This window comes from Salmo salar, chromosome 22 (assembly GCF_965601325.2).
Source record: "Salmo salar chromosome 22, fSalSal1, whole genome shotgun sequence".
Lineage (NCBI taxonomy): Eukaryota > Metazoa > Chordata > Actinopteri > Salmoniformes > Salmonidae > Salmo > Salmo salar.
This window is the reverse complement of record NC_138312.1, coordinates 12,648,228-12,660,788: the sequence shown is the minus strand read 5'-3', so window position 1 is coordinate 12,660,788 and position 12,561 is coordinate 12,648,228. Positions and strand designations below refer to the sequence as shown.

General features: G+C 42.3%; 1 protein-coding gene across 1 annotated transcript in view; it reads right to left on the bottom strand.

Moving 5' to 3' along the window:
- Positions 1 to 302: 302 nt before the first annotated feature.
- Positions 303 to 12,561, bottom strand: part of LOC106582757 (caM kinase-like vesicle-associated protein) — a 39,433-nt gene continuing 27,174 nt past the window's right edge. The window contains exons 2-11 of the mRNA XM_014166147.3: positions 8,837 to 8,972; positions 8,553 to 8,684; positions 2,902 to 2,976; positions 2,435 to 2,573; positions 2,069 to 2,189; positions 1,836 to 1,911; positions 1,584 to 1,720; positions 1,333 to 1,411; positions 1,159 to 1,246; positions 303 to 974 (exon numbers count right to left, since the gene is read on the bottom strand). Of these exons, the coding sequence (XP_014021622.1) occupies positions 621 to 974; positions 1,159 to 1,246; positions 1,333 to 1,411; positions 1,584 to 1,720; positions 1,836 to 1,911; positions 2,069 to 2,189; positions 2,435 to 2,573; positions 2,902 to 2,976; positions 8,553 to 8,684; positions 8,837 to 8,931 (1,296 nt within the window). The 5' untranslated portion in view covers positions 8,932 to 8,972 and the 3' untranslated portion in view covers positions 303 to 620. The remainder of the gene's footprint in view (positions 975 to 1,158; positions 1,247 to 1,332; positions 1,412 to 1,583; positions 1,721 to 1,835; positions 1,912 to 2,068; positions 2,190 to 2,434; positions 2,574 to 2,901; positions 2,977 to 8,552; positions 8,685 to 8,836; positions 8,973 to 12,561) is intronic.

Here is a 12,561-nt window from a genome sequence, read left to right as displayed (position 1 = left end):
TTGGGATCAATAATCAAGCATACAGATTTTCTCACCAGGTTTCCTTCTTCTTTCCAAAAAACTGGAGTATACAGAGAGAATATAAGCAGTTATTAGACCATTTCTCAGTAACATTGGGTACGGTACAGCAGAAAACAGATTTTGAGATTGCTCTCTAAGTTGACCTTTAAGGAACCAAAGAGGCTGGCCATTACAAACATGTAGGTGTCTAAGAATTTCACTAAAGGTGTAATTCAGATTCAAACAGATAAATTGATAGAATTGTGAATTCTATCAAATAAAAAGTAATTAAGTGAAGAGAAAGTGTGAAATTTACTAGACCTGCTCAAAACAAATGTTAGAAGTATGTATTCCTCACAGTCTTTTTTTTTCAAAAGGATGCGTATCAACAAAACTAGAGGGGAAAAGAGTAAGAGGAAACAATGCAAAAGATAGACAGATCACTCAACCAATCACAGGGTGCAGAGCAAAGGCTCAAGATAAAACAGACTGTGTGAGATGCTGCTGCACTAATGCTGCAAGAGGGTGAGTGGGGCGGGACGTTAAGCAGATTCTGGATCATCATGCCAGCGCCTTATTTACAGGGTGTGTGTGGTGGGGTGACACTGGTCCTGCTTTGTCTAGCCATTCTGATCCTCCTGTGTTTGTGGGGGTGTTTGGAGTGGTGCTGCTGAGTCCCCGTTACACCGTTCCAGGGGCTCAGCCTCTGGCTCCTCAGGAGCCGGGCTGGGCTGGAGCTGGGAGGGGGAACCAGGAGTGATGATGGCGGGTGCATTCTGTGAATTGGGAACCTGGAGGGTGAGTGAGGCCTCTGTGCTGGCAGGGGTGCCCTCAGAACCCTCAGCTGGGGGTACTGGAGTGTTGCTAGGGGTGACAGGTCCAGCGGTGGCCCCTGGAACTGGGCTGGAGGCACCGGAGTCACTCTGTTCTGGAGCTCGAAGCCTCTTCATCAGGGTTGTGACCCTTACAGCTTTCTGTGGAAGAGCAAGACCATAGAAGGATGTTTTTAGAACACCATCATCTAACTGAATAAACTGTCCACTGAATGAATAGAACTTCATATGCACAAAATTCATGCATTTTGCATACTACGGTGTAGCCCAGTTCAGAAATGGTTGTATTTGTTTTTTAAGTTAGTTTGACAGAAAGGAAGAGTACCTTCCACTTGGCTTTGGCAAAGTTCTTTTCAATTTGCCCACACACTCCATCCCTGATGTTCTTGTTGGAGGCTGCATTCCCAGAAATCCTGAAACAAGGGACAGGTAAACAGAAAACCCACCAAAACACTTGAGAAGACAGAAATGGGTATGTATTTCAATCTTGGATCCATACCATTCATGGCTGATGGCCTCCTGTGCAGTCAGTCTTTGATCCTGCTCCACTTCCATCAGACATGACACCAGGCTTTTCGCTGTGGAAGAAATCGACAAGAACAATACAGTACACATCTGCTCTCTCTCTCCTCTGGTGCAATAAAGTGGACACGCCTAAAAACCGTACTTTTCCCATCTAGCTGGTTTACTGGTTTCTAAATGTGATACATAGTACTGCATTTTGATTTGAGATTACATGACTCTTTATACCTGAGTCAGATATATCATCCCAGTACGGTGAGTCAAACTCATAGTCTCCCGACAGAATCTTGCGGAAAAGGTTTTTGTCGTGATTATCATAGTCTTCATCTTCCGTTTCGTCATAGAAAGGGGGGTTTCCTGACAGGCTAGAGGAAGGGAAAACAAGACTGTTGATAGTCACCTGAGATGGGCAATGACATTAATACTGTATGGGCAAGACACTGTAAACTTTAGTGAACTTAAGTGATTAAGAACACTCACAGAATATACATGATGACCCCGATGGCCCAGCAATCCACTGGCCTTCCGTACCTCTGACGTCCCACCACCTCAGGAGCTGCAGGAAGATACACAGAATCCAATATTTTATTAATAGAAAAATGCAATGCCCAGAGGTAGCAAGATGGTCTCCAGCTCTAAAGTTGGCCAAACACTCATGCCAAACCCATCTGCCCCCATAAGTCTATGATCTGCCCTCCTCCCTACCCCCTCACCAAGGTACTCTGGGGTTCCACAGGGGTCCTTGATGAGTCCATTCTCCAGCTTGGCCAGGTGGAAGTCACTGATCACAATTTTGGAGTGCTTCAGGCGGTTGAAGTACACCAAGTTCTCCAGCTGTGAGACAAAACAAAGTGTACATTTGAATACATCATAATTCATTTTTGTTATGTAGAAAGCATGACAAAATATACATAATTGTCAGGTTAAAGAATTATTCAGGGTGCCATTCAATATATTTTTTCTTTCAGGCAGAGGGCAAAGTAGCTTAATTTCTATGCTGGCACCCAAGTGAATGGCCTGTGGTGTAATAGCCACTATGTAACACCAGATGGGAGTAGTGTGCTGAGTGTGCAGTATACCTTGAGGTTCCTGTGGACAATTCTCTGGGAGTGCAAATAGGCCACGGCTTCCAACACCTGTCTGACAACATTGCTGGTGTCCTTCTCTGAGTAGTAGCCTTGGTCTAAGATCCAGTCAAAGACCTCTCTGCCTGTAGCTCTACAGAGAACATACAACATATGACAGTGGTTTTCTCTGTATCATTCAAATGTTCTGTAGGCCTCTTGCAACACTCAGGAAGTCAAATCAACTCTCAGATGAGATGACTAAAAGGAGATTCTCCTGCAGAATATGGAAAATAGACATTTCACACAGGGGTTCAGAAAGGGAAGCATGCATTTAAAAGTCTGCAGGATGTAGGCTATCTTTTTGTACACTCCTTAAAATGGTGTAAACAGTGGGAGGGAACCACAATGACTTCAAGGGAATGAGTACAATTTTTTTTTTAAATAACCAACGTCATTCAATAATATCCAATATCACTCACAGCTCCAGGAAGAGGAAGTACTCCTTTCTAGTTTCAAAGACATCAACCAGCTGGAGGATGTTATGATGTTTGACCCTGTTAAAAAGGGAGACACAGAAGGAAACAGAGAAAGACATAGACAATATTATATATCAAGCAATTATAAGATTAACTAGCAATCATCAAAAGATATTACATTTGATCATTTGTATCAGTGGTTTAATGATTTAATAACCATTAGAGAATTGGATCATTTACAATTTAAGTGAAATTCAGATTATGAAATTCCTACTCATGCACTAAATAAAATCAGTAGGGGAGAGTGGGGCAAATTGAGCCAAAGGGGCAAGTTGAGCCGCCCTTGTTTCTAGGAAACCGGACACAAAATGTATAATTTGACCAAATATTTAAAAAGAGGTCATCATTTCATGGAGTCTGCAAAGGAAGAAACCACATGGAAGAAGGGGTAAGCAAGTTAGGTCCAAAAAACACATTTTCAACAAGTACAAATACATTTATTGTGAAGTTGGACCTGTTCCAAAATGGACCTGACCTTTCCCACCCGGACCCGATATGCATAAAAATATATTTTTATTATAGAGACCTGTTCCGAACGGACCTGAGGACAATTAGACCTGTACCCTATAGACCTGGTATGTGTGAAGGAAGCAGCAGAAAAGTCACGCTTTTAAGCTACTTTATCAACAGGAGCTGATAAAGCGTGAGGTACAGGAGGGAGAGAGAGCTGCTGCTCTAGCAGACAAGGGGATGGGGGAGTGTTACTGATAGCAAGTGACATGGGGAGCAGGGAGGAGGGAGAGAGAGATGAGAGACAGCAACCAACCAAGCCGACTCGCTCTATAGTAGAATAATACCTGCCATAGTTAGGTTATTTATCATCCAATATGATTACGTAGTACCAGTTTTGACTACATCAAACCCGAGAAGATACTCTGAACAAAAATATAAACGCAACATGCAACAATTTCAAAGATTTTACTCAGTTACAGTTCATATAAAGAAATCAGTCGAATAAAATAAAATCATTAGGCCCTAATCTAAGGATTTCACATGATTGGGAATACAGATATGCATCTGTTAGTTACAGATATCTTAAATAAAAACTGAGGAGCGTGGATCAGAAAACCAGTCAGTATCTGGTATGACCACCATTTGCCTCATGCAGTTCGACACATTTCCTTCGCATAGAGTTGATCAGGTTGTGGATTGTGGCCTGTGGAATGTTGTCCCACTCCTCTTCAATGGCTGTGCGAGGTTGCTGGATATTGGTGGGAACTGGAACACGCTGTCGTTCAAGTCGATCCCGAGGATCCCAAACATGTTCAATGGGTGACATGTCAGGTGAGTATGCCGTCCATGGAAGAACTGGGACATTTTTAGCTTCCAGGAATTGTGTACAGATCCTGGCGACATGGGGCCGTGCATTATCATGCTGAAACATGAGGTGATGGCAGCGGATGAATGGCCCGACAATGGGCCTCAGGATCTCATCACAGTATATCTGTGTGTTAAAATTGCCATCAATGAAATGCAACTGTGTTCGTTGTCCGTAGCTTATGCCTGCCCATACCATAACCCCACCGCAACTATTAAGCATTTTGTTCAAAATCAGCAAACCACTCGCCCACACATCTGCCCAGTAGAGTTGAAACCGGGATTAATCCGTGAAGAGCACCCTTCTCCAGCATGCCAGCGGCCGTCGAAGGTGAGAATTTTCCCACTGAAGTCGGTTACGACGCCAAGCTACAGTCAGGTGAAGACCCTGGTAAGGACGACGAGCATGCAGATGAGATTCCCGGAGACAGTTCCTCAGTTGTGCAAACCCATAGTTTCATCAGCTGTCCGGATGGCTTGTCTCAGACGATGCCGCAGGTGAAGAAGCCGGATGCGGAGGTCTTGGGCTGTCTGATTGCACGTGGTCTGCGGTTATGAGGCTGGTTGGACGTACTGCCAAATTCTCTAAAACAACGTTGAAGGTGGCTTATGGGAGAGGAACATTCAATTATCTGGCAACAGCTTTGGTGGACATTCCTGCAGTCAGCATGTCAAATGCAGGCTCCCACAAAGCTTGAGACATCTGTGGCATTGTGTTGTGTGACAAAACTGCAAATTTTAGAGTGGCCTTTTATTGTCCCCAGCACAAGGTGCACCTGTGTAATGATCATCTTGTTTAATCAGCTTCTTGACATGCCTCACTTGTCAGGTGGATGGATTATCTTGGCAAAAGATAAATTCTCACTAACGGAAGTAAACAAATGTGCGCATAACATTTGAGAGAAATACGTTTTTTTGTGCGAATGGAACATTTCTGGTATATTTTATTTCAGCTCATGAACCATGGGACCAACACTTTGCATGTTGCATTTATATTTTTGTTCAGTGTAGATAAGCTAGCTAGCAAGCTAGGCTAATTGAGGCTGCACTTTCTCTTCCTACAGTTAAAATAACAACTCCATTCAGAATATTAAGTAGCAGCATACCTGTTGGCTCTTGGTCGTTGTAGCTTATCCTTTAACTTTTAATTCCGTAATTGTAATTCCATCTTCCATTGATTAGATACATTATATGTACAAAAGTATGTGGACACCCCTTTAAATTACTGGATTTGGCAATTTCAACCACACTGTTAATGACAGATGTATAAAATCGAGCACACTGCCATGCAATTTCCATAGACAAACATTGGCAATAGAATGGTCTTACTGAAGAGCTCAGTGACTTTCAACGTTGCACCGTCATAGGATGCCACCTTTCTAACAAGTCAGTCCGTCAAATTTCTGCCCTGCTAGAGCTGCCCCGGACAATGGTAAGTGTTGTTATTGTGAAGTGAAAACCTGTAGGACCAACAACGGGCTCAGCCACGAATTGGTAGGCCACAAAAGATCACAGAACGGGACCGCTGAAGTGCGTAGTGCGTAAAAATCGTCTGTCCTCATTTGCAACACTCACTACCAAGTTCCAAACTGCCTCCGGAAACAACGTTCTTCGGGAGCTTCATGAAATGGATTTTACATGGTCGACCAGACGCACACAAGCCTAAGATCACCACCCACAATGCCAAGCGTCGGCTGGAGTGGTGTAAACCTATCTGCCATTTGACTTGGAGCAGTGGAAACACGTTCTCTGGAGTGATGAATCACGCTTCACCATCTGACAGTCCGATGGACGAATCTGGGTTTGACGGATGCCAGGAGAATGCTACCTGCCCAAATGCATAGTACCAACTGTAAAGTTTGGTGGAGGAGGAATAATGGTCAGGGGCTGTTTTTTATGGTTATGGTTATAGGCTAGCCCCCTTAGTTCCAGTGAAGGCAAATCTTAACGCTGCAGCATACAATGACATTCTAGACGATTCTGTGCTTCCATCTTTGTGGCAACAGTTTGGCGAAGGCCCTTTCCTGTTTCAGCATGACAATGCCCCTGTGCACAAAGCGAGGTCCATACAGAAATGGTTTGTCGAGATCAGTGTGGAAGAACTTGACTGGCCTGCACAGAGCCCAGTCCTCAACTCCATCGAACACCTTTGGGATGAATTGGAACGCTGACTGTGAGCCAGGCCTAATCACCCAATATCAGTGCCCGACCTCACTAATGCTCTTGTGGCTGAATGGAAGCAAGTCCTTGCAGCCACGTTCCAACCTCTAGTGGAAAGCCTTCCCAGAAGAGTGGAGGCTGTTATAGCGGCAAAGGGGGAAACAACCCCATATTAATGCCCATGATTTGGAATGAGACGTTCAACGAGCAGGTGTCAATATACTTTTGGTCATGTATCTCCTACATTTAGCCACATAAGGAGGATCTATGACACTTTGATGACTTATGATTGGAGAACGACAAGCTACACGTACCGCTCTCGTGAAAAGATCAGCAGAATAAATTATACAATTTCTTTCTTTCTCTCTCTCTACTGCAGCATTTGGGTTTGGATATGTACGGGTCCTTCCGGACAAGTCAGCTAAAATTACACATACCTGAGACCCGTGACAATTATTTCAGATTTGACCCAGACCTGTGACATTATTTAGAATTCTGGATCCGGTCCTGCTTGGGTCCCGGATTGGGTCTCGGGTATTCGGGTACAGGTGGATCCATGAAGACCTTTAATTTATTGTGGTATAAGTTTCATGACGCTAGTATCTAAACCAAAGTAGATCATTTTAAGATTGTTCTATACATCAGTTGTGGTCTCTATGAGCTTCAATATGAGGTTCTAAACCTAGCATGAAAGTGAATCATTGTAGCTGTGTGGGTCAATATAGTCAAAATGTTTGCCTTGGGGTAAGTTGAGCCAAAGGCAAGTTGAGCATATTTAAGTGTTTTCTTCCTAGGCGTAATGAAAGGCATTATCACTGGGATATGAGGTAACAACAGGGCATGGCCTATGTCAAAAGTGTTTTAAAAAAGTACAACGGGTTAGGTGTTAAGCCTCTGTTAAAAGATGCTTAAAATGGTTGAAAGACAGAAAAGCAATTGTTATTGGGAAATAAAGATAGACATGGTTTTAAAAAGGTAGTGGTAACATTTCATTCAGTACATACATTTGAAGGCGGTTAACTTAATCCATACCCGGGGTAAATTGTGTCAAGAGACAACTTTTTTGGGACAAGCTATGTTTTCAAAACTGCAATGTTTACATGAATTCAGATTTTTGGGGGGGATACACAACATCCTGAAATATACTGTATGTAGATATCTTTGTTCGAAAGAATACTATATTTCCCTTGACAGAGGGCTGCTGAATGTAAAACATGGCTCAACTTGGCCCACTCTCCCCATAGACAAAAATGTACAAATAGGCATTAAAAACAGACATCATTTGTGATATTGTAGGAGTGGATTAATGATTATGTTTCGTTATGTATGGAGAGTAGACCATTTCCAATTCCAGTTAAAGAATTCAAACTAGAGATTGGTCTCACTACCAAAGATTATTTTTACCTTTATTTAACTAGGCAAGTCAATTAAGAATAAATTCTTATTTTCAATGACGTCCTAGGAACAGTGGGTTAACTGCCTTGTTCAGGGGCAGAACAATTTTTACCTTGTCAGCTTGGGGATTTGATCTTGCAACCTTCCGGTTAACAAGTCCAACGCTCTAACCACTTGGCTACCTGCCACCCCAAAGTACTCCACTGACATGCTAATAAGACATTTAATTAGGTATGTAAAGGAATCTTGATTGACATATTTTATTCATAGTTTTAAGTTAATTCATGTATTAATTAATGTAATCCCAATAGTTTCAATTGCATTTTAATATTTGTTTTTAAAATACTGATGGGTCTGTGGCTCTTTCATTACAGATCCTACTTCAAATTCAAGACTGTACTGCACAAGAGATATTGCTTCATTGTAATTATTTGTTAAAGGCAGATGGATAATTCAAGCTGAACAGGACTGGTGTTATGGGAATGTTATGGAAACATTATGGGGATGTTATAGAAACAAGAACGTTAGTAATTAGTAACCATTATTAACTTATTTCTGTTAACTATCTCTACTGCGTTTTTTTTCTCCATTTCAATTGCATACATGTGAATTGTAAAACTATAGATAATTGTAACAGAATGATTCGTGCTTTCCTGTGGCATTTCAGATGCCACGGATAAAGCTTTGCATTAATGAATAAGCCAAAAATGAATTTCACTCACATATTCAAGATTAGAATCTCATTCTTGGCAGCTTTCCTCACTTTCCTCCCGTCCTTTTTCAAAAACTTTTTACAGGTGAACATTTTGAGTGTGTTCTTGTCCTTCGCTCTGAAGATCTCACAGAACTCCTCCCTTAATCAGGACCACACACAAGAACAAACGAAAGAAACATTTTAAAATGGCCAAATCTATACTGAAAGGAAGAGGTATATGTGTTTCTATTAAGTCACAGTCCCAGAATACAGAATGTAACAGTCGTTTAAACATTGTGAAGGAATACTCACGATTTGACAATTTGTCCAAGGTCATATTTATCCGTCACCTCTGAGGGATTGTTGTAATCCTTATTCTCCCCGAGTGTCAAACAGCCAAATGGCATGGCAGCTCCTGCCCTTCACAGGGAAATCACACCAGCACCACCTGTTAACAAGACAGAGCATATTGTTGCTACAATACACATTAAAGCAATTGTACATGAGAAGGCATGTTAAACAACTTGTTTAGCGTGGCTGTGCTACGGTCATAGGTACGAGTTCCATCTCACTACTAAACAACTGAATAAGAGCACCATGACATACGCTGCTGCTAAAGTTTATTATCTGTCCCTTCACCTGGTCACTTTATCCCTACCTGTAGGTACACATCTACCTCAATTACATCATACCCCTGCACATCGACTCTGTACTGGTACCCTGTGCATATAGCCAAGTTATCGTTACTCATTGTGTATTTATTCCTTGTGTTATTATTTTTCTATTATTTCTACATTTTCCTCTCTGCATTGTTGTGAAGGGCCCATAAGGAAGCATGTCACTGTTAGCTTTAAATGGCACAATTGTAATAGGTTCCTGCTGGATATTAAATCCCTCATCTACCTATACTCTATCTGAGTGAGGTTACATAAGACCAGGCCTGGCATTGTGTTAGAGGTATCCAGTCTAGAAATAGCCTGTCATTGCTAACAACTAAGGTGCAGACCAAAAAAATGTATTCTTTCAATCAATGCACACATTAGCCAGCATGCACTTATCATTTTCAAAATGTGTTTATCGAATATGCCGGTCATTGAGTTCATAATGCACTTTGAACTCAACATGATAATGACATCGATTAAAATCTTTAGAGAACATTGTATGCCATGGGACCTTGAAAATAACCTGATTAATTCATATTCATCCATCACATAACTCTACTGTAGAAAGACTTAAGTCTCCAGTAGTCTGGAAGTCGTGTTTTTTTTTTTACTCAACAGTGAGCCAGCCAGCCCTGTACTGGCATTGCGGCTGCAACCTTTGTCTGCTCTCTGTATCTCTGTGCGAGTACTCTGAATGTCATTGTCGTGTGTGTGTAGGTGGCAGGGAAGTCAGGCGCAGGAGAAACCAACTTGGTGTAACTGGAGTAGTTTAATTTATATAAAACAAACTCCAAGAAACCAACGTACATAAAAATAAACATGGGTTAATTAACCCGCCGCACACCTATACAAAATACACGAACACATAACCACAAACAATCTCCGACAAGGACATGAGGGGAAACAGAGGGTTAAATACACAACATGTAATGAATGGGATTGGAACCAGGTGTGTAGGAAGACAAGACAAAACCAATGTAAAATGAAAAATGGATCAATGATGGCTAGAAGACGTACAGCAGTGGGGAATGCAGGGGGGGGGGGGGGACAGATGCATGTAATAAAAGACAAGCTGGCAAATGTTTCAATGTGAAACATAGATTTAATTTCCGGCACATCGCTCATATTTTCATGAATTCAGGATAGCATTCTTTGTTCTTTTCTAACTAATTTACTTATTAGCCAGTGTGATCCTCAGAAGCAAACTGAATTGATTGTCTTTGATTGAGGAATAAAGGGAAATCACCATTTACAAAGTTACTTTATAGAACTGAATAGGTTTCCATGAATCTGGTCCACAGCAGCAACACATACTCAGTATTCAGCCTTGGGGCTATTAATATCACCAGGAGCAGCGGTAGCTATTGTTCTTCCTGAACAAAGCATACAGTTCCCTGAATACATGCAATACGAATATGATCCTCTCTGGATGGGTTTCTGGCTGCTGAACAATCCTGTTGATTTGGCAGCAGAGGAAGCAGAGTGAAATATAGTGGGAGGAGGAGGAGGAGAGTGAATTTGACCGAGGTGCCATCTCAGTGGAGCCATCAATCATGTCCCTATTATGAGAAGAAAAATGGATTCCTCATCTCTGGTGGAAAATCAATGCGAGGTTTCACTCTGTGGTAGAGGAAAATAACACGTCCTTATGGAAGGATCATGAATATATGAGGAAACAACAAAAATATATGATACAGGGAATAAGGCATTTGGCCTTTGTAAATGAGCCATTACCATTCCTGTATTATTAGGTAGTGTAGTTGCACATGATTTCAAAACAGTTCTAATCTTGTAGTAGTATTAGGAGTAACAAATAGTTAGGTACAACTACATTTTATGTAAGAAATGCACATTTCTAGGTGAGTAAATTTATTGGGAAACAATCCCGTTGTACATCTGGGTTCTCAGTCGCCAAAGCAGTAGAGAAACATGCTGAAACCATCTTACTGTTATTGACGTGAAGCCTATTTCTGTTACTGTAAAAAGCATTTAGGCTGCCCTTTTCACCATAACGATATAACCTACTGTATCAAATCAAATGTTATTTGTCACATGCGCCGACTACAACAGCTACCTTACAGTGAAATTCTTACTTACAAGCCCTTAACCAACAATGCAGTTTTAAGAAAAAATGCACACAAAAAATAAATAAAAGTAACAAATAATTAAAGAGCAGCAGTAAAATAACAATAGCGAGGCTATATACAGGGGGTACAGGTGCAGAGTCAATGTGCTGGGGCACCAGTGTCGAGGTAATTGAGGTAATATGTACATGTAGGTAGAGTTATTAAAGTGACTATGCAAAGATAATAACAGAGAGTAGCAGCAGCGTAAAAGAGGGGGGTAATGCAAATAGTCAGGAGTATTATGGCTTAGGGGTAGAAGCTGTTGAGGAGCCTCTTGAACCAAGACTTGGCGCTCCGGTACCTCTTGCCATGCAGTAGCAAAGAGAACAGTCTGTGACTGGGGTGGCTGAAGTCTTTGACAATTTTTACGGCCTTCCTCTGACACCGCCTGGTATAGAGGTCCTGGATGGCAGGAAGCTTGGCCCCAGTAATGTACTAAGCCGTACGCACTACCCTCTGTAGTGCCTTGCAGTCGGAGGCCGACCAGTTGCCATACCAGGCAGTGATGCAACCCGTCAGGATGCTCTAGATGTTGCAGCTGTAGAACCTTTTGAGGATCTGAGGACCAATGCCCCAAATCTTTTAGAGGTTTTGTCGTGCCCTCTTCACGACCATGTTAGTTTGTTGGTGATGTGAACGCCAAGGAACTTGAAGCTCTCAACCTGCTCCACTACAGCCCCGTCGATGTGAATGGGGGCGTACTGGGTCCTCCTTTTCCTGTTGTTCACAATCATCTCCTTTGTCTTGATCATGTTGAGGGAGAGGTTGTTGTCCTTGCACCACACGGTCAGCTCTCTGACCTCCTCCCTATAGGCTGTCTCGTCGTTGTAGGTGATCAGCCCGGCAAACTTAATGATGATGATGGAGTCGTGCCTGGCCGTGCAGTCATGAGTGAACAGGGAGTACAGGAGCAGATTGAGTAAGAAACCCTGACGGGGCCCCTGTGTTGAGGATCAGCATGGCGGATGTGTTGTTACCTACACTTACCACCTGGGGGTGGCCCGTCAGAAAGTCCAGGATCCAGTTGCAGAGGGAGGTGTTTAGTCCCAGGGTCCTTAGCTTAGTGATGAGCTTTGAGGTCACTATAGTGGTGAACGCTGAGCTGTAGTCAATCAATATCATTCTCACATAGGTGTTCCTTTTGTCCAGGTGTGAAAGGACAGTGTGGAGAGCAATAGAGATTGCATCATCTGTGGACCTGTTGGGGTAGTATGCAAATTGAAGTGGGTCTAGGATTTCTGGGATAATG